General features: G+C 39.1%; 1 protein-coding gene across 4 annotated transcripts; it reads left to right on the top strand.

Moving 5' to 3' along the window:
• Casp8 (caspase 8) lies at window positions 1-26,310 on the top strand. Of its 4 annotated transcripts, XM_048344973.1 has the most exons (10): window positions 1-16; window positions 654-747; window positions 6,806-7,143; window positions 11,355-11,460; window positions 12,426-12,573; window positions 13,123-13,167; window positions 14,185-14,246; window positions 16,164-16,302; window positions 24,166-24,655; window positions 25,922-26,310. In XM_048344973.1, the coding sequence occupies exons 3-10, from the start codon at window positions 6,839-6,841 to the stop codon at window positions 26,055-26,057; spliced, it is 1,431 nt and encodes a 476-aa protein (XP_048200930.1). In that variant the 5' UTR covers window positions 1-16; window positions 654-747; window positions 6,806-6,838; the 3' UTR covers window positions 26,058-26,310. The 4 variants fall into 4 exon arrangements, with proteins under 4 accessions (XP_048200930.1, XP_048200932.1, XP_048200931.1 ...); XM_048344975.1 differs by lacking the exons at window positions 1-16; window positions 654-747 and adding an exon at window positions 269-288; XM_048344974.1 differs by lacking the exons at window positions 1-16; window positions 654-747 and adding an exon at window positions 2,617-2,701.
• The last annotated feature ends 1,208 nt before the right edge of the window (window positions 26,311-27,518 follow it).

Raw genomic sequence — 27,518 nt, 5'->3', positions numbered from 1 at the left:
GTAGTTAGGATTACAGGTATGTGTGTGTACACCGCTTTTTATTTATTTTTTTATGTTTAGAAAAATGTGGTAATTACAACTTGTCTTTCAGCTTTAATATATTATGCATATTTTCCCATGACTAAACATGCTGGTATATTCAATTATGTAACATTATAATTAAGCAAGGACTGCAAACATTGCTCTAGTATGACAATAATCTTCTTGGTGTTATGCATTTTCGTGTTTCTGCAGGATGTGTTTCTGCAGGATGCATTTCTAGGAGAGACGGAGCCTTAAATAGGACAGGTATGTGAGAACATTTTATATTTTCTTGAAAGTTTGGTGACATGGAATGTATGTTTGAATCACTCTGTACACTGCTTTTTAATGTGACCTTGAACCAGTAAACCATTTTTCTGTACCTCTGTTTCCTCATCATTAAGTAGAATATATATAGAAGGGGATGTACTTAGGAGTTACAATAGTGACCCATATTATTGAATATCCAGCGTTAGCAAATATCACATAGTAATACCAGTTCTATTTTAATTTTCATATTCTATGTCTTATATTAAAAAGTTTATGTTTTGGTAGTGTTGGAGATTGATCTTAAGCTTCACATTTGAGTATTCTATCACTTCAGCCACATTCCCATTCCTTTTTTGTTGGAGCTTGTTAAGACCTAAAGGTTTTGCCCAGGCTGGATTTGGATCCAGGTATTCCTACTTCTGCCGCTGGAGTAGTTAGGATTGCAGGCAGGTACCAGTAAGTCTGGTCCTCTTAGGTTTGTTGTTGTTGTTTGTAAAGTGAGGACTAGCTTTTGGCCAGGTCCCAGTTTCTAATAGTTCATGTTGTTGCATGATGCACAATTTCTTTTTTTAATCTAGAATAATTCATTTGCTTTTAAAATATATCTTTTGTAGTAATTTAAATATTTGTTTAAAATTTAAATGCTTATTTACATATTTATTTAAACATTTATTTATTTTATTTTAAATTAATTAATTAATTAAATTTTGGCCAGTCCTGGGCCTTGAACTCAGGGCCTGAGCATTGTCCCTGGCTTCTTTTTGCACAAGTCTAGCACTCTGCCATTTGAGCCACAGTGCCACTTCTGGCTGTTTTCGGTATATGTGGTACTAGGGAATTGAACCCAGGGCTTTATGTATATGAGGCAAGCACTCTTGCCACTAGGCCATATTTCCAGCCCCTAAAAATATTTTGTTTGTTAATTATAATTGTCAATATGTCTTTGAGAGTGTAATAGGCACAGAAATGGAGGGACAAAGGATAAACAAATGCAGCAATAATACCCATTGGACACTACTTTGAAAATGAGCAATATAATTCGTGGGTGGGATGGGAGGGAAAAACTAGGAGGGAGGGAGGGAAAGGGTGACATTGTCAAAAAGGAAAGGTACTTTGACTGACTTATGTAACTGTAACCCCTCTGTCTTTAGCATTTTCAAATAAAAAGATAAATAAATGTATATATATGTACATATATACAAAGCACAGTAAACAAAATATTTTTATTTAAAATTTTAAGAAATTTATTATTTTAATATTTTGTGTTATTGCCAGGTCTTCAACTGAGGAGTTGTGCTCTACCACAAAAGCCACACATCCAGTCCAGCTGTTTTGCTGGTTAATCAGAAAGAGTTTGGAGGGAAACTGTTTTCCTATCTGAACTAGCTTTGAACTGTGAACCTCAGCTCTCAGCCTCCTGAGTAGCTGGAATTACAGGCATGAGCCACCAGTGCCTGGCTTAAGTTTATTTTAATTGATATATAGTAATTGGATGTCTCTCTGCTGTGAAAACTTGATGGGTATACACAATATTTAATCATCAAAAGTGGTAATTAGCTTGTCACCTTGAGCAAATACTAGACAGCAGGTACTTGATACTAGATAACTGAATTGTGTGTAGACCCAGAAGGGTGACTGGTCAGGGAGTCTATGGATGTAGATGAACCCTGCCTGCCTGCTTTCATGAGGCTTCCTTCCATTGCCCTCCTGCCTGACAACCTGAAACTATCCTACTTGAAAATCTTCCCCAAGCTAACAGGAAAGCTGTGGTTATCTGGTTGCTTTGTGCCACATGTCCCAGGTTCTACACTTAGCTGTTCACACCCATTGCCCTTCTGTAGTTTTGTTTTTCTTGTTGATTTGTAGGTGATCTTTGGAAGGTATAGATATCGCTGCCCCTGTACAGGCCCTAGAAAGCTCAGGGCTGGGGCGGTGACTGTGCAAGCTGATGAGGATACTTTGTGGGTTTGGATTTAAGCCACAAACAGGCAAAGGTTTATGTGTCACTTCACTGCTAACTTCCTAGGGCCTGGCAGATGAACACCCCAGGACCTGCCTCTTTGATAAGATCGCTGGAGGAAAGACTTGGATATGAGAGAGTTTTAGGCAGGGTGGGCCCTGGAAGCTCAAGGGGTCGAAGGTCCCAGTACAGGGTTTCTTCCTCCTTCCAGGCTTCTGTCCTGTTGTTAGTAAATGAGACATATCTATATTAAAAACGAAACCTCAGAAGAGCTACATGGAGGCCAGCCCCGCCTCTTCCCACTATAGTGACTCAGAGACGGCAGGAAGTATAAAAGCACCCTGCCTGGCTTTCTGCTCCGCGAGCCTTTGTCCTTTTCTTATATGTACATACCTAGAGAAGACGAGGGGAAGAAGGTACTGCCACTGAGACGGATTTGCTTCTGGTAAGGTAGGCTGGGCTTTAGGAGGAAGGACCTCAATTCTAAAGCTTTCTGGGATGCTGAATGTGGGATCTGGAGGCCACATGGCCTGGAAATGTGGAAGGGCCGTGTATTCACTCGTAGCTTCTCCGGAGCCTAGCAGAAGGTGCACACCCGGAGAATGCCATGAGATGTTCAGGTCAAACGGGTATATCCAGATGGATGGAGTGCAGAGCATTTATGGAAAGTTCCAAGTTTAGCTAGCCGTCTCTACCATTGTCTCATCTTTATCTGACCAAACTCATTGAAGAACAGAAGCCAAAATTTAAATCTCAGCTGATTTGTGTCCTATGGCTTCACACACACACACGCACACACACACACACACATTCTCTTTCTCACACGCATGCGCACACACACGCGCGCCCATAGCCCACTAAAATTTGGCAATTTCATCATTTACCTTAATTTTTCCTTTGGCTAAGCTGAAAATCGAACCTAGGTTCTTACACATGCTAGGAAAGTTCTCTAGCACTGAACCATCATTTATGTTTTGTGGAAATTTAAAAGATACAGGACAGAATGCTATGACAAGAAGCACTGATAAAAAGACCAGAGACCTATCTATACTTGTGAGGTTAAGTATTTTACAGATAATGTTTTTATTTTGTTTCATTTATTTGAAAGTTATAGTGTTGGGTCTACATTTTGTTAAAGTTTGAGAACCTTTTCCAGGCTGTATGAATACCCTGGCTCCAGGGCCCTATTTGTGGGCAGGTGGATGTTTATGAGGATCTAAAGGAGCCAGCAATATGAGTGGTGGCCTGAACTGTAGAGACTGACAATACTCTGTTAGGATTTGCCTTTCAAACATGCCTATCACCTAGCTTTAGGATAAAGATCTTCCTTTCATTTGATTCTCTGGTGGAATTTATTCTATTAAATTATATATATGTATACATACATATATATTTATATATATATGTTATTGTAAAGGTGATGTACAGAGGTGTTACATAAGTGAGGTAATGAGAACATTTCTTTTTTGGACAACATAGGTGGTTAAAAGTGGTGGGAACATGGCTTAGTGGTAAAGTGCTTGCCTCATATAAATGAAACCCTGGATTTGATTCCTCAGCAGCACATATACAGAAAAAACCAGAAGTGGCGCTGTGGCTCAAGAGGTCTACCATGCTAGCCTTGAGAAAAAAGAAGCCAGGGACAGTACTCAGGCCCTGAGTTCAAGCACCAGGACTGACCAAAAAAAAAAGTGATTTAAAGTTTTCAAGATGGTTGGTCTAATTCTACTAAGTAGGGCTGGATCTAGTCTAGATCTTTCTCAACATGTAAATGAGTCTTAACACAAATTTCAAATTAAGCCTATGTACATTTAGAGTAGGCAGTGTGAGAACATAGTAAAGACGGAAGACAGTGAAAATAGTACATACTATGTAGAAGAATGTAAAAACAAGGTTCAGTTTCACTTTTGCCCGGTCTCCCGACATCCACTACTCAATAGGCAACCCAGAAACAACTTCCTAAAATGTGTTGAAGCAGTTCTGTAAACACACAAATGCACAAATATCTGGGAACTCACCAATTCATACCTTATTTAAATCACACATATCTCAGTGCCAAGATCTTTCTGCCCTGTCTAATAGCTGAACAGATTGCCACTGAAGATAACTAACAGCTTACTTCACTCTTCTTATACTAATAAACAGTCATTTTGTTATTTCAAGCAACACTACCATGAAAATCTTTGCACATATTTTTTTAGTATACTTACATTTAAGTAGGAAAAAAGCCCCGGAAATGAAATTGTGGGGTCAAAGTACATATCATATATTAATAGAGATGGCAAGATTACTCACTCACCTGTTTTTATTTCTACTGTTTAGTAACATAAGTCTATTTTTCTTTTTCTGTGCCAATCCTGGGGCTTTAACTCAGGGCCTAGATACCATCTCTGGGCTTTTTGCCACTTGAGCCACAGCTCCACTTCCGGCTTTCTGGTGGTTAATGGCAGTTAAGAATCCCATGTTCGATTCCCGGTCAGGGAACCAAAAAAAAAAAAAAAAAAAAAAGAATCCATGGACTTTCCTGCCCAGGCTGGATTTGAACTGTGATCCTCAGACCTCAGTCCTCCAAGTAGCTAGGATTACAGGTGTGAGCCATTGCTACCTGGTAACTATAACTTTTTTTTTTTTTTTTGCCAGTCCTGGGCCTTCAACTCAGGGCCTGAGCACTGTCCCTGGCTTCTTTTTCGCTCAAGGCTAGCACTCTGCCACTTGAGCCACAGCGCCACTTCTGGCCGTTTTCTATATATGTGGTGCTGGGGAATTGAACCCAGGGCTTCATGTATACAAGGCAAGCACTCTTGCCACTAGGCCACATTCCCAGCCCCCTAACTATAACTTTTATACTTGACCAATTTTGGAAGTTAGAAAAAAAAGTCTTTTTTTATAATTGCAATTTACTCCCTCTTTATCATAAGTGAAATTAAACACCTTTTCAAATGTTTAAGATTTAAAAATACAATAGAAATCCACTTGCATTTTCTCTGAACTGCTTGCGGTTTGATCTTTATATTTATGTGTTTCATGTATAAAGACCATATCTGCATGTATTCTCTTCAACCCATTATACAAAAAGAAAGTCAAATTCTCCTCTTTGTTTCTCCACCCTTGAGTCTTGGTCTTCTTTATGTCCTAGAGAGGACAACGTATGGCTTTGGTGTGTCTGCTTACAGAACTTTATTTTTACTTTCTGCTTTTACATATATGATTAGTGTCTGAAAAGCTATTGTATTGTTTTGAATAATACTAAACAGGTAGGATCTTTTTTTGTTCCATTGTTACCTTTTCAGCATATCTTAGATAGCTGGACATCTTTTTATTTCAAAAGATGGGGTGCATTATTCCTAACTGCTACATACTATTCTGTAGTATGTTCATACCTTTATTGAAGGACATTTGGTTTGTTTTTAGTTGTTTCTAACATGTATTTAAGGAATAGTTACTAGTCTGATATATTGTATGCTGAACAGTTTTTTTTTTTTTTTGGCCAGTCCTGGGCCTTGGACTCAGGGCCTGAGCACTGTCCCTGGCTTCCTTTTTGCTCAAGGCTAGCACTCTGCCACTTGAGCCACAGCGCCACTTCTGGCCGTTTTCTGTATATGTGGTGCTGGGGAATCAAACCCAGGGCCTCATGTATACGAGGCGAGCTCTCTCGCCACTAGGCCATATCCCCAGCCCCATGCTGAACAGTTTTGTTTGTTGTAGTTTGAACATGTACTGGTAGATGCTGACCATATATCTGAAATGTCTTTCTGAAATAAAAGATTTTTTGAGGAGAAAGAGGAATGGGAATATAGTAGCATGGATGAATTTTATCCAACATATGCAGGTACATGATACTTGTAACCATATTATGATCTATTGTATTTTCAGTTTTTACACATATAAATATATGCTGCTTGTAACCAAGAAGGGGAAACACATTTTTAAAAGAAAAACTATAAATAGAACTTATTCTAATGTGCAAATCAATCATACTCTTAGGGCTGGGAATATGGCTTAGTGGTAGACTGCTTGTTTGCCATGCATGAATCCCTAGATCAATTCCTCAGTATCAGATAAACAGAAAAAAGCCAGAAGTGGCGCTGTGGCTCAAGTAGTAGAGTGCTAGCCTTGAGCAAAAGAAGGTCAGGGACAGTGCCCAGGCCTTGAGTTCAAGCCCCAGGACTGGCAAAAATATATTTTTTATTTGAACATGAGATGTAGAAAATGCATGGATGGATTGTGGTTCATTTGGCCATTGACTTTTTATATACCTACCTCTCTAAATAGTAAACTACTTGTGAGCAGGAACTTACTGTTTGCTCTGTCATTGTTGTCATCATAGTCCTCCTCCTCCTTTCATCCTTTTCTCCTCCTCCTTCCCTCTCCTTTCCCCTCCTCCATTTTGTCTTTTCCTCCTTTTCTCCTTCTCCCCTTCTTCATCTTTCCCCCTGTATCTATGGTAAAGCGTCTGGTATATAGTAGATGTAACAGCACTTGATGATGGAACAAATTTAACCAGTAGATGGTATATTTCACCCTATCTGAGCATAGCATTATATTTTGACATAGGTTGCATCTCCACTTTCCTAACTCGTGCCAGAAATGGATTTCAGTGGATATCTTTACAATATCGCAGAAGAACTGGTCAGTGATGAGTTGGCCTCCCTCAAGTTTCTGAGCCTGGACCACATCCCACAAAAGAAGCAGGAGCCCATCAAGGATGCCTTGACATTATTTGAGATATTGCAGGAGAAGGGAATGTTGGATGATGACAATCTGTTCTTCCTGAAGGAGCTGCTTTTCCAAATTAGTAGAATAGACCTCCTGCAAAAATTTCTGGGCACAAATAAGGAAAACATGGAGAAGGAGCTCCAGACTCGAGGCAGGGCTCAGATTTCTGCCTACAGGTAGGTAGAAACTCCACAGTGTGGGTCCTGGGAGGTGTGGTTGGACACATCTCTGTGGACACAGTGGATGAGGGTTGTATATATGGTATAACTTGGGATATGCTGGGAAGATGTCCTATCAGAGCCAGGTTAAGAAAATTAGGGGCATCTAGGTACTACGGCTCATGTCTATAACCCTAGCTATTCAAGAGGCTGAGATAAGAGGATCATGGTTTGAAGCCAGCCTGGGTGGGAAAACCTGTGAGACTTTTATCTCCAAGTGGCTAAAATGGTAGAGCACTAGCCTTGAGCAAAAGAGCTCAGGGACAGCACTCAGGCCCTGAGTTCAAGCCCAAGGCCTGGAAAAAAATTAGGGGCTTTATCTGTAATTCATGTGAAACATTACCTACAACTATGTGGAACTTAAAATAGTTTTATAAATGTTCAACTTCTTTCCCTTTCTCTCTAGTCTTGGTACTTCTACTCTCTAAACCTATATTGTGTGCTTAACCTTGCCTTTCCATTGGGTAAGGTATCATGGCTTCCCTTGATGTAAGCCCCTCTCATCTGCTTATGGATGTAAAGTAGATTTTTAATGGATTTATACTTGACCATTAATATCACATGGTTCTCTAATGTGTATGTTTCCAGGCCTGGCTCCACACAGATCACTTAGTTCCTATGAGCACATCTATATCTGTACTCTAATATGCAGAACCTTGGCAAAGCATTAGGTGCAGAAGTAAGAGGCTGCAGACCATTCTGCCCATGCTAGGTGAGTCAGTGTCAGCTAATGGGAATCCATGAGCCAGGGTAACCAGCCATGTGTAGTTATAATTTCATGGGTTTGTTTAAAAAATGGAAATGCATTGTCACTTTCTCTCCTTCAACATGATCTTGTTTCAATTACTTTCATGGAAAGTCATCTTTTAGTTCTCTTTGAACATTTCTACATGAGCCTCTGCTCTGGCCCATGTCATCATCCGCTCACTTGTCAGTAACTGTGGTATGTTCATGGAAAGGCCTGAGTCAGAACTGCCACCCACTATGCGCCCATAGCCCTCCCTGTCAATGTCCCAGTCCCTGAAGTTCTGGTGGGTTCCTTGTCAGGTCTTCTTATTTGAGGCTATTTTGAGTGACAAAGTACTCTAGGTGTATTATTTTCTTAGGGTTGCTCTAACGAAGTACCACAAACTGGATGCCTTAAAACACTAGAGGAAATTTATTCTCTAGTAGTCCTACAGGCTCAAAGTGCCAGCAGGGCTGCTTTTGTTTTGGACATGGGATGTGTGGGAGAATCTGTTCCATGCTTCTCTCCTAGCCTCTATAGTGGACCTTTCCTAGAGGTACCAACCCCCCTTTTAAATTTCTCTTGATTTTTTTTATCAATATCAATTGGTTATAAAAGGGGGTTTCATTTTAACAAATCCATTTATGTATACAATGCTTCTTGATTATACTCATCCCTGTACCATTCTCCCTTCTTCCCTCTCCTCAAACCAGTTTTACTTATTTTTGGGTATGTGTGGGGGTACAGGGAATTAAACTCATAGCCCTACATATACTAAGCAAGGGTGTACTTAAGCCATACTCTCAGATCTTTATTTGTGTTTTGTTCTTGAGATGAGGTCTTGCTATTTTGCAAGACCTCAAATTTTGCCTCAAATTTTAATTCTCCTGCTTAGAGGTACCACTTTAACCCTTGCCTCTGTTTTCTTCTGTGTTTCATTTATCTGAATTTCCCTCTTATAAGCACACCAGCCATCCAGAATTCATCCAGAATTTTGTCTACAAAGACCTTTTTGTCCAAATAATGTCACGCTCTCATTGTCCATGACTGTTTTGGGGAAGAAAGGAGGATATGAGTCAACCTGGTACCCTGGAAGTGTACAAGTAACAACTGTACAAGGATCTTATTCATAAAGCACCAAGTTCATCCTAAGAAACTACAGTCCCAGAACTAGGAAGGCAGAGGCTCTATGTGGCCATCTTGGACTTCCGCCATGTTGAGGCAAACAGTTGATGCCTTGCACCATTTGGTGGAGGGTTTGAAGTCTCCTGAAGTAGCATCATCTGTATGCTACATCTTGGCATGGAAAGAAAAAAGTCTATACAATCACTACTTACTACTTCTTCATCATCATTATTAACTAACCAGAAGATGAAAACAGATTGGCCACTTATCATTATAAGGAAACACTAGATATTCTAGTTTGAAACTACAACTTTTGTCCATTGTGGGGCTTGAGTTCAGGGCTTGGGCACTGTCCCTGAGCTCTTGTGCTAGTGCTCTACCACTTGAGCTACAGAATCATTTCTAGTTTTCTGGTGGTTGGTTCATTGGAGATAAGAGTCTCATGGATTTTCCTGCCCAGGCTGGCTTTGAACCATGATCCTCAGATCTAAGCTTCCTGAATAGCTAGGGTTATAGGCATGAGCCTCCAGCACCTACAACTTCTACATATAAATCAGAACCTTACAAACACTAGAAATGTGAGATATAATATAGTAAGGAAACATTAGATATTACAGATTCAAACTACAACTTCTACCAATAAATATAAACACTGGAATAATTAGATATTGTAGTTATAGTAAGTAAACACTGAATATTGTAGTTTTAAGCTGCAACGTCTACCATAAATAAATATTTTATAAATGATCCAGGTTTATCACAGAATGATGATACAAGGAACCCTGTAAGTTTCAAAGATGAGGAAAGTAAAGGGGTGAAATACCTCTGAATAAAGTTAAAAGATGGATCCAATCCAAACCGAGAAACTTCAGAAAAGTATTTCTGAGAAATTTATGCCTCTACTCTTAAAAAATTAACTTTGTAATTTAATGTTGTGTTTAATGTTAAAGTTGTGTACACTTAAAAAACATTTCCTGTCTAACATTTGTCAAGTACATTCCAGGAGCATAAGCAAGCTACAAATAGATTAGGAAATAATGCCCACTGTGGGGTGGGAAATGCAGTATTCATTGAATGGCCTACAAAATTAAGAAAAGTGAAGGAAGAGGTAGATTGAGAGGGATAAATGCAAATGTTGAAATGGGTGACACTAAGAGACATTGTATTCATAAACTGTGATATTTAATGGCAACTCCTTTGAAAACTACTTAAGATAATAAAAATAAAAAAAATCATTTAGTGTAATGTCAAAGATTGGTTTAAGCTCAGCCATGTTCTGTATAATATTTTTGACAACAATACATGGCATATATATGCCAAGTGGTGCCTTAGGAGTATAGTGCCTAGAAAATTCATAGCAGTCTTAGTTTAAAAAAACACTCTGTACAGAAATTCTAGCCAAATGAAGAATTTGCCTAATGCCCAGAATGTATCCCCTGTTGTTAAGTGATACAGGACTGTATTTCATACAAACCTACCCATGCGTTCATTTATACCTGCCTATAACATATATAATTATTTCCGGTGTAAGGTGAGCAAAAAGGTACAACATGCCTAAAATCACACAGTGGAAAGGTGGTGGGACCAAAGTTCGAATGCTAGTAGTCTGACACCCCTATACTGCTACTCGAAGCTTATGGAGGGAAAAGGTAATAGGTCAGGCAAGCAGGGGTCTTGGACTGCTGGTGGAATGACTCTTACGTGAATTGCCCTTCCCAAGTGATGTAGTAAAGGCACAGCAAGGGAACGTAGCCCTGAGGACACTTGGCAGTGCTGAGTGAATGCTGTGGGTGGAAGTGGGGTGGGGGAGGTGCAGATGGACAAGGAAGGAGGAAGTGAAGAGGCAAGGCTGCTGGCTATATTTGGTGTTGGTGGGTTCTGTGAGAGCTGTAGTGTTGTCTTTGTATTCTAAAAACAAATGTTTGTCTTTACTCCTGAAAGAGGAGAGAGCACTGATCAGAGAGTCAGAGATGTGGTGATTTGGCTTGCCTTTTGGAAAGTATAGGGCACGGTTTTAAACTATTGCAACAAGCTCTTGATTTTATAGTAGAAAAAGAAAACAAAGGAAAAGCAAACTTCATTTAACTGAAACTAAGACACATTTGATGAAATTTTACGTTGTCTGGCGGAATAATAAAATTCTACAGCACTCTACTGGTCTCTTAGTTCATAACTCAGCTCGCAAGTCAAAATAATAATTGCTTCTGTTTTGAAAGGAGGTTCTTGGAATCTGGACCATTGTGATTTTATAGATAACAAAAGGAAATAATCTAGGAAATCCATTTTTCCCCCTAAATATCTCCATTTTCCACTACAGGGTCATGCTTTTTCAGATTTCAGAGAATGTAACCATGCTGGAATTGAAGGCTTTTAAGTTTTTGTTAAGCGAGAAGCTCCCCAAGTGTAAACTGAATGATGACATGGTAAGACCTGATACCTCCCTCCATCACTAAAAAGAGGGGATGGAGGTGACTCCGTTGGTAAAGTAATAGCCAGAGCAAAAGAAGCAGGCACTGAGTTTGAGTCCTGGTCTCAGACCTGAAAAAAAGAGACTAAAAAGAGGGGCTCTTTGGGAAAAAGCAGCCTAGATGTTCACTTCTTAACCAAGAGAGGAAATGGGCTAACCAGGAGTAATGGTTTAACTGTGAAGTGCTACTCAGATTTATTGTCCGGAGCAAGGCAGAGGCAGGGGGAACTCTGCAATCTAGCCCAGTAGGGGACCCAGTAGAGCCAGGAAGTGGCTGAGACCTGTCCCCACTTCTGAAGCCCTTGAGATAATTCTGTGTGTGTGTGTGTGTGTGTGTGTGTGTGTGTGTGTGTATGTGTGTGTGTTCATCTGTGTGTAATATATGTCTCTATGTGTTATATGACTGTGTTGTGCATGGTATAGTGTGTGCAACTGTGACTGTGTGTGCCATTTGTTTTATGCATGTGTGGTATATGTATGTGCATATTTCTGTTGCTGTTTATTGTCTCTGTGTTGTGTGAATTCAGATTTGGAGGAGGATTGGGGATTGGGTGCTAGAGACAATGTCAGGACATCAGGAAGTACCATGGCACTATGGTGACAGCCTGTTGTGTCTCAGCCACAGAGTTTAGGCTGATTTATTGAAGACTCAATACTCAGTTTGAGCACAGGGCCTGGAGCCTGAGTGATAACTGATAAGACTTCTTCATCTGCTCATTTCTGTCCTTCCAGGCCAGAAGACACAGCATTGCTTTTCTTACCAGGTCAAGTACAGGGGTCCAGTATAAAATGCCCCCAGGGGGAGAGGGTCTTCTTGAGAAGTGAGTGGGGTACTTTGGTTTCAAGAAAGCAGAAATGAAGTCTAATTTAAAAACCAGCATGCTTCAATCGAGTCTCCCCATGTTATTTCTCTTCCCCTAGAGTTTGCTTGATATTTTTATGGAGATGGAGAAGAGGGCCCTTCTAGGGAAGAGAAATTTAAATACCCTGAAGGAAATCTGTGAACAAATCAAGAAGAGCCTACTGATCATAATAAATGATTATGAATCAAATAGAGATGACATGACAGGTAGAAATCAGTAAAATATATTCAATCTTTCCCTCCCTCCCTCCCTCCCTCCCTCCCTCCCTCCCTCCCTCCCTCCCTTCCTCCCTCCCTCCCTCCCTCCCTCCCTCCCTCCCTCCCTCCCTTCCTCCTTCCCTTCCTACCTTCCTTCTACTTTTGGCCATACTGAGGTCTAAACTCAGGGCTTCATACTTTCCAGGCAAACACACTACTGCTTGAGCCTTACCTCAAGATGTTCTACTGCTTGAGCCCCAGCAAAACATATTCTTTTGTTTTGTTTTTGGCCAGTCCTGGGCCTTGAACTCAGGGCCTGAGCACTGTCCCTGGCTTCCTTTTGCTCAAGGCTAGCACTCTGCCACTTGAGCCACAGTGCCACTTCTTGCCGTTTTCTGTATATGTGGTGCTGGGGAATTGAACCCAGGGCCTCATGTATACGAGGCAAGCTCTCTTGCCACTAGGCCATATCCCCAGCCCGCAAAACATATTCTTAAACTGGCAAATCCTTCTGTAGCACAACTGCTTTTAATCACATATATATTTGTTTTTATTCAGAGGGAAGCATGAGCCTTGAAAGAAGTCCAGATTCGTTTTCGGATGGTAATGCTTGGAGATACATTTTCAAGATCCTCTTTCATATCCTCCTACCTCTTTCCCACTATCTTCTACCACATGCTACAATGGTAGCTTGCAGTCACCAGCTTTCTACATTGAAAGACCTAAAGATTTCCAAAGCACACTCCACAGCCCCCAGGCTGACATGTTTGAAATAAGTGCAATTAATCACTAATAAGGTTTTCACTGTTTTTTGTTTTCTTTTTATCTGCTTTTGTATTACTCTGTCTCCTGGGTCGCTATTACTGAGCTTTTTCACTCTAGGCTGGCACTCTACTTCTTGAGCTACAGCCCCACTTGTGGTTCTTTGGTGGTTAATTGGAGATCATAGTCTCATAGACTTTCCTGCCTAGGTTGGTTTTGATCCACAATCCTCAGATCTAGCCTCCTGAAGTAGTTATGATTACATGTGTTGTGCCACCAGTGCCCAGAAATCTTTGGTTTTGAACTCACACCTTTCTAGATGTTCTAGCCATAGGTAGGACTTTTGAATCAATATCTTCTGTGAGTAGTTTTTTTTTGTTGCCAGTCCTGGGGACCACACTCAGGGCCTTAGCACTGTCCCTAGCTTCTTTTTGCTCAAGGCTAGCACTTTACCTCTTGAGCCTCAGCACCACTTCTGGCTTTTTCTGTTTATGTGATGCTGAGGAATAGAACCCAGGGCTTCATATGTGCAAGGCAAACACTCTGCCACTAGGCCATATTCCCAGCCCTCCTGTTAGTAGTTTTATTAATGCTTTACAGATGTCATGACACTCAACCTGCCAATGTGGAGGAAATCATGACACCTTTTGCTATGATTTTCCCTTGAGTGATGAGGCCATTTCCAGAAGCATGTTGATTGATCTGCCTGCAGGGTCTTTGCAGAATCTCCTCTAAGCAGTTCCAACTTTTATCTTTAAAAGGATCTTAGGCTGCTATACATTTATCTTTATTGCCATGTCTACATATTTAGCTTTACTGCTGTGTCTTATTCTACATGTGTTTCTTCATTGCTTGTAGGGAATGTGCCCAATAGAATGCCAGCAATGCCAGGATTTCCAGGAGAAGACAGCAAGTCAGAGGTACAGAGTCTAGCTCTCATATTTGTTAGCTCTTTTTTGTTGTTTGTTTTGTTATGGAAGAAGTTCAAACTGGCTTGACTTTGTTCAGGACAAGTTTGGATTCTGTAGTTTCTTATGTGTTAAAACTTTAAAGACAGGGGCTGAGGATATAGCCTAGTGGCAAGAGTGCCTGCCTCGGATACACGAGGCCCTAGGTTCGATTCCCCAGCACCACATATACAGAAAACTGCCAGAAGCGGCGCTGTGGCTCAAGTGGCAGAGTGCTAGCCTTGAGCGGGAAGAAGCCAGGGACAGTGCTCAGGCCCTGAGTCCAAGGCCCAGGACTGGCCAAAAAAAAAAAAAAAAAAAAAAAAAAAAACTTTAAAGACAAAGGTACTGTACTGGTTGGTTGGAGGGTAGACGGTGGGTGGCTGTCCTAGCCTAAAGAGGGAAGGCTTTGCAGAGTTGTCTGACTTGGCATAAGCAAATCCTCCTATTTCAGCTTGACATTTAAAAAATACTTCTTCATGATTAGCCACAAGGCAACAAATACTCATGATCTAGTTATCTCTTTGTTCTTATATCAGGGGGCCAGAAAATCTACTTTCAAGACTTTATGACTGTGTATGTAACTGGTAATAACTCACTAAGTGCAAATTGACTCAGCCCATTTTCTTCCTTCCTGTGATAGGAAGCACCTGAATTAGGCTTGAGACTGTATACTAGTGTGGGCTCCTGAGAAAATTCATAGACCGCTTTCATCTGAAAATCAAGGGCAATATGGTACTTTAAGAGAAGATAGCTATTGATAGCCATTGTCCACACCATACAGCTAATGATACTACCTTAATATCTTAGAAAATCTTCATATTAACAGTGTCTTAATAAATGTACTCTGTATATTTATTAAATATTTAGCATACTTAAAAGAAAACAACAAATAGGAAATATATATCAATAAGTACTTAATAAAAGCACTTTATATTATAGTCAACATACAAAGACCCTAAGAAATTAGGTAACTTTTCCAAAGTCTTAAGATTATGACATAAGGTAGAGATTTGATTTCTTAACCCAGAGTCCTTTTCTGTACCACAGGGACTGCAGAGTCTCCCAACTAAATTCTGACAACCCCAGAACTGAAATATCTTCCACGCTGAGGGCACTTCCGCTTGTTCTGGGTTCTATAAACTACATTTTCACCCACCCATCTCTCTCTCTACCAACCATGGAGGCTCTGAACATTGGAATTAGACATGACCTTTAACCATCCTGGGACCACAGTACATCATGACAGAAGGGTAGATTCTCAAGTTGTTAGCCAAGAAGTAAGAATGACTTGGTAGTCAAGAGATTCACAGGGTCACTGGGCAGCTCAAAGACATTCATTCAACCAGTTGCTCTGTTTTGTTAAAAAGTTTTATTGGCTTATGGTGTTTAGATAGGGGAGGATTTCATCTCTATACACATTAAACTTGTATCCCAATCAAGCACCCCTTCCATCACACTCCTTGAACCTCTCCCTGTGTCCCCAAAAGATTTCCTTGTTCTGCTTTCATATTTGGAGAGAATTGTCTTCTTTAACCTTCTCCCATCATCCAGCTACTTTTGATTGTGCTCTCACAGATTAACTTCCAGCCCTGCCAAAGATGTTACCTTCTTGAATATGCTTCTATATTGCAAAGGAAGCAGAACTAAAAACAAACAGTACTAATGGAATACTGTTGCAATACTGACATAGATGCACAGCTGATTCTGGAGCAGCCATCTGAGGGAGCCTGTGTGAAGGCAGTGGTGGAAACTAATTCTTCAGGGAAATGGGCCTAGGTAGGGGTAGAGCATCAGAAAGCACACCTGCTTCCCACCTGGGTTAACCCAACATCTTCTCTAGCGTTTGGTCCCCAGAGTAATGCCATGGGTTGGGTGTTTGTTTTCTAGACATTGGACGACGTTTACCAAATGAAAAACAAACCTCGAGGGTACTGTTTGATCTTCAACAATTACGATTTTAGCAAGGCACGGAAGTTATCTTCATTTCAGCAAATGAAGGATAGGAATGGAACAGAATGGGATGAAGGTACAGTAGAACCCAAAAGAAAGAAATGAAGTATTTCTTACACCTATTTTTTTTTCCTCAAATTTTTATTATCAAACTGACGTCTTACACCTATTTTTAAATAAAAAGTGGAAGCTATATTGAGAAAATGGATTTAAACAAATTTCTTGTAAAGGTGGTGAACATTCCTTATATATTCCTCTTACTTGTATGCTCTTATTCCAAATTGATTTTAAAAACAAATTAATATATGCATAATGATAAATATCAGACATATAATGAGGAGCAATGAACTCTATTATTAATTCAACTAAGTGAATAGCATTTCTGTAAAAAACATTAGGGGAAAAATTGCCATGGTTATTAGATTCGCATATGGATTGGGTTTATAAAAGTTGAGTTAGGCTGGGAATGTGGCTTAGTGGCAAAGTGCTTGCCTAGCATGCATGAAACCCTAGATTTGATTCATCGGTATCACATACACAGAAAAGGCTGGAAGTGGTGCTGTGGCTCAGCTGGTAGAGTGCTAGCCTTGAGCAAAAGAAGCTCAGAGACAGTATCCAGCCTCTGAGTTCAAGCCCCAGTACTGGGAAAAAAAAAAAAAAGGTGTGTTATTGGTGAGTTTTTAACTAACATAGCATTTGCAACTAGCCAGAAGTTCCTCTGTTCAGCCTATTGAAATTAACATTAAGAACTCACAAGTAAGATGATACAATCATTTATGGTATAGTAATATAAAAATAGGTGTAATTAAAAATTTTAATAATCACCCAGTTCAGCCATTGAGCTTTTATATCATCAAAGAACTGTTTTTCTTTTTTAAAAAATATGATTTGTTACTATTACGCTGTTGTACAGCAGGGAACCATTTCATAAGTCAGATAATGAGGACATTCTTTTTAAACAGTGTCACCCTTCTCTCGCTTGCTCCCAGCTTTTTCCTTCTGTTCCCATACACCAGTTGACTAGTTCTTTTTTTTTTTTCTTTTTGCCAGTACTGGGTCTTGGACTCAGGGCCTGAGCACTGTCCCTGGCTTCTTTTTGCTCAAGGCTAGCACTCTGCCACTTGAGCCACAGTGCCACTTCTGGCCATTTTTTATATATGTGGTGCTGGAGAATTGAACCCAGGGCTTCATGTATAGGAGGCAAGCACTCTTGCCACTAGCCCATATTCCCAGCCCGACTAGTTCATTTTTAATAGTGTCTAGTATCACTGCTGCACTTGTCACCCTTTTTCCCACCCTTTCTGTTACCCCCTTACCCTCCCAAAGACAAACTAATGAGACAAAAGGTAAATAAAACAAAAATAGCAAAAAAAGAAAACCCTTTTATTTCCATTTCTTAGAGTTCATTTTGATGAGTAGTGTTTTATATGCCTATGCACATAGCTATTGAGCCTTCATGATCCTCTCCTAATAACAACCTTTGCTCTCAATGTGTGAAAGTGAAGAGACCTGTATAATTTATCATGTCCAGGTATATTTTTTTTTGTCCTTTACCATCCAGTGTGTTTACTTGTAGATTTATAGGTATATTCTAGTTACTACAAATGAGAAAAACTCTGCTCTTTCTACCTGTGCCTAGGAGTCCTAGGGTTTCCCTTATCTGTAATATTTTCATGGTATCTAACCTCATATTGAGGTCTCTGATCCATTTAGAATTGATTCTGGTTTAGGGTGATATAGAATCTAGCTTCAGTTTTCTGCATGTGTATAGCCAATTTTTCCAGCACCATTTGTTGAAGAGGCTTTCTTCCTTCCTGTGTTTTTGGCTCCTTTATCAAATATTAGGTGACTATAGGTCTGTGGGCTTTTTTATGGGTCTTCTATTTGTTCTATTGGTCCTCAGGCCTATTCTTGTGCCTGTACCAAGATAGTTACTTTGTTGTTGTTGTTGTTTATTTGTTTGCTTGCTTTTGGTTGGTTGTGGGGCTTGAGCTCTGGGCTTGGGCACTGTCCCTGAGATCTTCAGCTCAAGGCTAGCACTCTACCACTTGAGCCACAGAGCCACTTCCAAGTCTGATATTTTCTGATTTCTTTTTTTCTGCATTTTTTGGTCATCCCATAGTGCTTGAACTCAGGGCCTGGGTGCCATCCCTCCCAAGCTGTTTTTATTACTATGGCTTTATAATAGAGTTTGAATTTTGGTATTGACATTCCTCCAATTCTGTTCTTCTAAGGATTTTTTTTTTCCTATTTGGGCTCTTTTATTATTCCACATGAATTTTTGGCTTTCATTCTCTATATCAGTAAAGAATGTTGTTGGGATTTTGATGGGTATTGCATTGAATTTGTAAATATCTTTGGGAAATATTGCCATTTTCACAATGCTAATCCTTCCAATCTAAGAGCATGGAAGATTTTGCCACTTCCTTAAATCTTTTTTTTTCAGATTTAAAAAATTTTCATAATAGAAGTCCTTCACATCTTTGTTAATTCTTATTTAATTCCTTTGTTAAATTGTATTTTATTATTTTTAAGGCTATTAGAAATGGAGTTTCTTTCATGATTTGTCTTGATCTACTCATTAGCAGCATACAGAAAAGCTACTGGCCCAAAGAAACATGGACTCTATGGCCTCCCTTATTGGGAATAATTAGTACAGGTTTAGGCAAGTCATAGCAGATCATCACAAGGCCCAATAGCTATACCCTTATGAACACATAAGATGATGCTGTGAAATGAACTCCATGTTATGGAAACAATTGTTATATCACAGTTGTAACTACTTTCAACGTCCTATGTGTATCTGTAGCTTCTATTATTGATGATGTTCTTGTATCACCTTCCTGTACTCTATCTCTGTACTCTTATCTGAGTATATTGGAAACCGTGTATACTGGTATTGGAAGTAGGAAATTCAAAGGGAATACCAAATTTGAGAGACACAGGGTAAAAAAAGAGAAACAACTACAAAAGCAATACTTGCAAAAAAAAAAAAAAAAAGAAAAGAAAAGCTACTGGTTTTTATGGGTTGATTTTATTCCCTGCTACCTTGCCAAACTTTAGGATCAGTAACTTGGGGGAGGAATATATTGGGTTCTTTAAATACAGGATCATTTCATCTGCCCAAAGGGGAGATAAGACTTTTTCTTTCCTTTATGATAATTTTCTGTTGCCTTGCTAAGAATTCCAGTACTATACTGAAGAGGAGTGGAGAGTAGACATCCTTTTTTCATTCCTAATTTTAGAGGAAATCATTTTAGATTAAGTATACTGGATGTAGATTTGTCATACACAGACTTTATTATATTGAGAAATGTTCCATAGATTCCTAGCTTCTCCAGAGATTTTATCACAAAGGGGTGTTGAATCTTGTCAAATGCCTTTTCTACATCTATTGAGATGATTGTGATTCTTGTTCTTGCTTCTGTTGTGTTGAATTACATTAGTTGACATAGATATACTGAACCAGATATGCATACCTGGAATGAATCCCATTTGATCATATGTATGACTTTTTTTGTTAGTTGCTGAATTCAGTTGACCAGAATTTTATTGAGAAGTTTTGTATGGAAGTTCATCAAAGAGATAAGTCTATATTCTTTTTGATAGGTCACTATCTGGTTTTGGGATGAATATTATGCTGGCTTTATAGAATGAGTTTGGTAGTAATCTTTCCCTTTCAATTTCATTGAGGAGTTTGAGGAGTATTGGAATGAGTTCTCCTTTGAAGTCCTTTGAAGAATTTTGCTGTGAACTCATTGGTTCCTTGTCTGTTTTTGGATGGGAGGTCTTTTATTGCCATTTCAATTTCATTACTTGTTAGGGGTCTATTGTGTAGGTTTAAATCTTCTTGGTTTAGTTTGGGTATATCAATTTTCTCTAGGAATTCTTCAGTTTCTTCCAGATTCTCCATTTTTTTGGCATAAAGGTTTGCACTGTGTTTCCTTTTAATATTCTGAATCTTGCTTGTTTCTGCCATGATGTTCCCATTTTCATCTCTAATTTTATTTATTTGGGTGTATTCACTTATTTTTTGTCAGATTTGCTAAGGATCTGTCGATTTTGTTAATTTTTCAAAGAACCCACTCTGTTTTGTTGATTCTTCCTATGTTTAAGTCTCTTATTTCTGATTTAATTTTGATTATTTATTTCTGTCTACCAGTTTGAGGTTTGGTTTGTTCCTGATTTTCAAGGAACTTGAGGTACATCTTTAAAGTGTTGATTTGCGTTTTCTACAATGTTTTGATGTAGGCACTCAGAGCTATAAAATTTCCTTTGAGTACTACCTTTGCTGTGTTCCAGAGGAACTGGCATTTTGTGTTTGTTTTTATTTAATTCCAGAAGCATTTGAACTTTCCTTCTAATCCCTTCAATAACCCTCTGGTCATTCAGCAGTTTGTTCAGTCTCTGTAAGTTAGAGAATTTTCTGTGATAGCTTCTAGAGTCCAGCTCTAATTTTATTCTGTTGTGGTCTGACAAGATACAGGGAATAATGTCAATTTTTTTGAATTTGCTCAGATTTGCTTTGTGACCTGAAATATAATTATAATGTGACAGTAGATGTTCTTTTCTGGTCTGTTTGGTGTTCTAAAGGTTTCTTATATCTGAATGGACCTATCTTTTTGGATGTTCAGCAAGTTCTCTGCTAAAATTTTGTTAAATATGTGTCCTATCCTTTTCGTTTCCTGCTCAAATTAGGTCTTCTAATTGAATTCTCAAGTTCTTGCAAGTTCATTTCTTGTTTCTTGGATTTCTTCTGGATAATGATCTCTTCTTTCTCTATAATATCCATTCTGTCTTTGATCCCTGAGAATGACTTCTGTACCATCTATTGTGCTGTCAAGATTTTCCACTTTGTTTTTTATTTCTATGCCTTCTAACTGCTCATTTTTGATGGCTTCTATCTCTTTGTTGGAGTTTCCTTTTAGGACTTGTATGGACTTCTTTACATTCATGATTTATCTGTGTCTTCTCCCATGTCCTTTAGCTGAATGGCTATTTTTCATTGGGCCTCCTTGCCTCTCTTGGAATTAATTTAGCTTTCTTTTTTTAGACTCCATGAATTCCTCTAATCTTTGGTTAGTCTCATCATGCTCATGAATTGCCTTGTGTAGGCCTTCTGTCTTCTCATGAATAATTTATCAGCAGTGTTTCAAAGCATTTTGAGAAAGGTCTTCTATCAAAGACCTTTTGAAAGTGGTACTTACGAGTTACACTACCAGCCAGTGATTTAAAGCTTAAAAAGTTAATATAGACTGATCATAACCATTAGGACACTGTAATGGTCCCTGCTACTATTGATTTGTTTATCTAAGCATATCTATTTAGGTATTTTAAAAGCAACAGAACTTAAGGACATACACTATATGTCAGTTGTCATCATACACCTGGTATTGAAAATATACAAATTAGAGAAGCAATACAAACAACACTCCTGCAGAGTAGGAATAAAATGTTGAGAAAAAGAAACTTTTAAAAAGTTATATTGAATATTCTTAGAGAAATTATGGCTGGGGATATGGCCTAGTAGCAAGAGTGCCTGCCTCATATACATGAGGCCCTGGGTTCGATTCCCCAGCACCACATATACAGAAAATGGCCAGAAGTGGTGCTGTGGCTCAAGTGGCAGAGTGCTAGCCTTGAGCGAAAAAGAAGCCAGGGACAGTGCTCAGGCCCAGAGTCCAAGCCCCAGGACTGGCCAAAAAAAAAAAAAAAAATATATATATATATATATATATATATATATATACATATATATTCTTAGAGAAATTAATAAAAGGTCTGTAAAACAACACAATAATACAAATAAGAACTAGAGTAAGGGGCTGGGGATATAGCCTAGTGGCAAGAGCGCTTGCCTCATATACATGAAGCCCTGGGTTTGATTCCCCAGCACCACATATACAGAAAATGGCCAGAAGTGGCGCTGTGGCTCAAGTGGCAGAGTGCTAGCCTTGAGCAAAAAAGAAGCCAGGGACAGTGCTCAGGCCCTGAGTCCAAGGCCCAGGACTGGCGAAAAAAAACAAAGAACTAGAGTAAGAAATAATCATTGCAAAGTAAAAATTATGAATATAATAATTCAATAGTGGAGCTAAGAATGTAGCTTAGTGGAAGAGTGTTTGCATCCATGAGGCCCTGGGTTCGATTACTCAGTACAGCATAAACAGAAAAGGCCGGGAGTGGTGCTGTGGCTCATATGGTAGAGAGCTAGCCTTGAACAAAGGCAGCTCCCGGACAGTGCCTAGGCCCTGAGTTCAAGCCCCAGGACTGGCAAAATGAAAAAAGAAATCAATACTGTGATAGATAAAACACTAGAAAGGACCAAAAATAAAATGGGAAGTGAGAGCAAAACGACAGGAAAATTGAAGATCAGTAAAGGATGTTTAACCTCTAACAGTGAATTTCAGAAAAGAGGACAGAAGAAATGGGGAAATAGAACTTTCCAAGAGTCAATGAATAATCTCTAGAGTGAAAGGATCTAGTAAGTTGAGAAATATACACACCAAAACATCGTAGAAGCTTTTATTGTTTTTATTTTTGCCAGTCCTAGGGCTTGAACTCAGGGCCTGAGCACCGTCCCTGGCTTCTTTTGCTCACTCTAGCACTCTACCACTTAAGCCACAGCACCCACTTCTAGATTTTGTTTTTGTTTTTGTTTATGTGTGCTGAGGAATAGAACCCAGGGCTTCATGCATGCAAGGCAAGCACTCTACCACTAAGCCATAACCCCAGCCCCTGTAGAGATTTTTAGTGAGAGGAAAAAAAAGTCAAACATGTAAAGTTTAAGGAATCAAAATATCATTGGAATTCTCAGTGGAAATACTGGAAGCTGAAAGAATACCTTAAAATTTCTATATTGCTAACCTATCTAAAAATAGCAATAAGGATTCATACAAGTGTAAGACAATTCACTGCTCATGCACGAGTGAATATAGTTCAGCAAAACAAGCTAGTCAACCAAGAAAGAAGAAGTCATAGGTTAAAAACAGAGTCTATTATGGAAAAGACCAAGAAATGTCCCAGAAGAGAAATTGTCAGATCCATGGAACATCTAGGTGAGATTGGAGCAGAAGGATGAAGTGTTCAAGATGAAAAGTCCCACAGAAAAAATTAAAGTGAGTCAGACAAGCAGCCTGAAACTGCTGGAAGACTTTGGACCTATTAGTGTATATTTGAAGAGAAAACAATGTTAGGCATATGTGAAACAAAGGAAACACAAAGGAAGAGCAACATAGTTATTATTAATTCCAGGAAAAACTAAGCCTAATAAGGAAACAGAATTAACATTAAGTTTACATAGTTCTGGTAGTATAGGTCTTATGTATTTAACCCCAAATTGTAAATGATTGTACAAGAGCTCTATATACTCAACCTTTATATAACCTCAAAAAATCTAAATTTTATAAATGAATAGACATCAGTGTCTATTACAAAGTGAGGGCTAATATTAAAAAGGTAGTTAAAATCAGAAAGCGATTGCCTTGGGTATAACTGGGTAACAGAGAAGAACAAAAAGAAGATAACTATGTTATAAGACTCTTGAGTTTTATATTTGTTCCTCTATTTTATTTTGATAAATACAAACATTTTGAGAGGTCTCTGCAGATGTTTTATTCCAAACTTATTTTCTTCTGATTATGTTGTCATCTTTTAAAATGGTTTGGTAGTAAGCCTAAATAATAGCTTAGCTATGTGAACTAATTTAGGAAAGAGAATAGACTAACGGTAACTCTTTGCCTTCATTTGCCTCAGAGTTGAGAATTTCTTCAGCTAGCAACAATAAATATTAGGACCCACAAAACCCACTAATAGAGGTGGTCTTATTCTTAAAATTCGACTTCAAATTCTTACCTATCAAAATTATGGCCTTTGTTTTCTGCAACTCTGTGTTCTAGAAATTATTGTGGTGTAATATAATATTTCTTATCCCACTTTTCAGAGTCTTTGACCCAGACCTTTAAGGATCTTCATTTTGAGACTGTACTTTTCAAAAATTCCACAGCAGTGGAGATCAAAAAGGCTCTGCAATTCTACCAAAATGCGGACCACGGTGAGAAGGATTGCTTCATCTGCTGTATCCTGTCCCATGGAGACAGGGGCATTGTCTATGGCACTGATGGAAAGAAGGCCAACATCTATGACCTCATTTCTTATTTCACCAGTTCCAATTGCCCTTCACTGGTTGGAAAACCGAAAATCTTTTTTATTCAAGCGTGTCAAGGGCAGAGCTATCACAAAGCTGTACCCATTGAGACTGACTCAGAGGACTTAGAACTAGACTTGGAATGGCAAGAGAAATACATCCCTGATGAGGCTGACTTTCTGCTGGGGATGGCTACTGTGACAAACTGTGTATCCTACCGAGAACCTATGAAGGGGACGTGGTATATCCAATCACTTTGCCAGAACCTGAGGGAAATGTGTCCTCAGTAAGTTTTTCTACCCAACCTGCCTCAGTACTACACTGTTGTTTTCCCTTTCTCATTCCCAGCACTATATATTCATATTCAGAACTCATTAGAAAGTGCTTATCTGTCAGGGTAATATTATTGCATCAAGTAGTACCCCCAGGTAAGTCATTTCCATTCAGCTATAAATGTGTAGCTGTGGATGACATAGCTATACTTCTTCAGGTCAGTTGTAAAGTGGGAAAGATGATTAGTGTTGTTAATCTTTTGAGTATGTAGATGGAAAAATGGATGATTTAGGTATCATCTCAATAGACTACTACAATATCAGAGATGGAAAGGATATTAATGTACATAGTTTAGCTTTCTATATTTAGGCAGAAACATGACAGTCATCATAAGTAGTTTTCTATTTTTTTAAACGAAAGCAGCAACCCACTTCAATATTTAACACTCCCAAACTATGTCAGAAGACCTCTATCTTGTAGCTAATGAACCTCAAACCCTTTTGGTGTGCTGTGGGAAGTGATAGCAAAGATCAGGAACCTCCCTGTGTCCATTAATTTGACCTTTTTGGATGCCATAAAGTTTGGGAAAATAGCTTTGGTTTATTTTTGATATGTTTCTCTTAGTTAAATTAGGGCTGCATAAGTCCCAGTTTCTCTATAGGCACACACAGCTGACAGATGAACACTAAGGACTCACCCAGCAGCCCCCATGTGTTCCTGTTTCTCATTGTATTTTGACTGTATGAAGATAAAGAGTTTTCCATGGCATATGAAGAGTCAGCTATCACATCAAAGCGTAATGTTCCCCTTTGTTCAGACCAGGAACCCTGCAGGTTCTAGAGTCAGCTACATAGGCAGATGAGGAGGTCACCCAATACAACTGCTAAGCTAGTAGAGTGATGGGTAGACATGACTGCACAAGAGAGTCCTTGAAGTTTGCTTTAAGTTTGATGTGGATGAATCCAAGAAGCAAAGCGGTCTTTAGAGAGAGGGTACTGGGGTAGCATTTAGGTATTTGTGAGGGGAAGGAGGCAAGTGATCTTGCATGCAGAGCAGAGTGAGCTACACACAGGTTGGGAGAAAAGGAAATCAAATCTGATACTGACACTGAGGTTTCTGATAAACTCTGAAAAGCTGGTGTAGATCTTTAGCAACTTACAGCTTCACATGCCTGATGTTTTAGAGAAAGAACAATAGAACTCTTCCTGGGCACTGCAGATGATGGTGGGTCTGTTTCCTTCCCCCAGGGAGAGTCACAATCTTCCTCTATGTTTTTCAGAGGTGATGATATCCTCACCATCCTGACCAAAGTGAATTACGAAGTGAGCGAGAAAACCGACAGGAAGAACATGGGGAAACAGATGCCTCAGCCTATTTTCACACTAAGGAAAAAACTTTTTTTGCCTCCTAATTGATGCCAGCTCAGTGTTCAACACTATACTTACTAATTAATGGCTATTGCCATTGCGCTTTTGTACTTTTTTTGGGGGGGTTGTAGGAATATGAATCAGAACACTTCAGTTATTTTATGATTTTGCAAATACCTATTTACTATTAAATATATTCAGATATGATATTATTTTGTTTGTACTTTTTTTTTTTTTTGCCAGTCCTGGGGACTGAACTTAGGGCCTGGGCACTGTCCCTGAGCTTCTTTTGTTCAAGGTTAACACTGTACCACTTGAGCCACAGTGCTACTTTCAGCCTTTTCTGTTTATGTGGTACTGAGAAATTGAACCCAGGGCTTGATGTATGCTAGGCAAGAAATCTACCACTAAGCCATATTCCCACCCCATTAAAATTTTTTTTAAAAAAAGTTATCAGGCCATAACTGGGCACCAGTGGCTTATATGTAATTGTAGATACTTAGGAGGCTGAGATCTGAAGATCTTAGTTCAAAGCCAGCCAGAGCAGGAAAGGCTATGGGACTATTATCTCCAATTAACCAAAGTGGTAGAGTGCTAGCTTGGGCAAAAGAAGCTCAGGGACAGTGCCCCAGACTGGAGTTCAAGCACCGGGCCCAGAAAAAGAAAAGAATCAAGTTGCTTTATGAGTTATTTCTGTCACCAAACTCTCTCAGCCCACTCTGCATTTATATAGACTTCTTTTCTTTACAAGAATGTTTATAACTTATATATACTTCTGTATCAGTCCCAAGAGTTTGTTTTTATTAGTCATGCTGTTCTCTTTTCATAAGATTATATATGCCTTTTCTTTTTATAACAACACATTCTACACTTTAGACATTAAGTATTTAAGAATTTTAAAATAAAAAAAAAACACACACACAAAAAAAAAAGAATTTTAAAATAGGGCTGGGGATATAGCCTAGTGGCAAGAGTGCCTGCCTCGGTATACCCGAGGCCCTAGGTTTGATTCCCCAGCACCACATATACAGAAAACGGCCAGAAGCGGCGCTGTGGCTCAAGTGGCAGAGTGCTAGCCTTGAGCGGGAAGAAGCCAGGGACAGTGCTCAGGCCCTGAGTCCAAGGCCCAGGACTGGCCAAAAAAAAAAAAAAAGAATTTTAAAATAGGAAAAACAGTAATTTTACTTGACTATTTTCTGGAGATTCTTTTTGTGTTTGTGTTCACTTTGTTTATACTTTTTAATTATCGTTTTGTTACTGGTTTTTGTTTTTGTTTTGCCAATGGCATCTCACAAGTAGAAAACATTCAGGTCTCTGACATTGGTTGTACAGTGAGAGCTACCCTATAATGACCAGAATATTTTCTTTTGAAAAATTAGAATGTCCCAAAACATTGGTCTCAGGCAACTGAGAGATAACAAGGATGAATGAAGGTAGTTTCATTTGCTGGAGTCAGGCTCTGAGGGTCCCCTCCCCTGTCCCCACCCAGCCTGTATACAGGATTCTGCC

Source organism: Perognathus longimembris, chromosome 4 (genome assembly GCF_023159225.1).
Source record: "Perognathus longimembris pacificus isolate PPM17 chromosome 4, ASM2315922v1, whole genome shotgun sequence".
NCBI lineage: Eukaryota > Metazoa > Chordata > Mammalia > Rodentia > Heteromyidae > Perognathus > Perognathus longimembris.
Note: the sequence above shows the minus strand (reverse complement) of the source record. Positions and strands in the feature narration are given on the sequence as shown.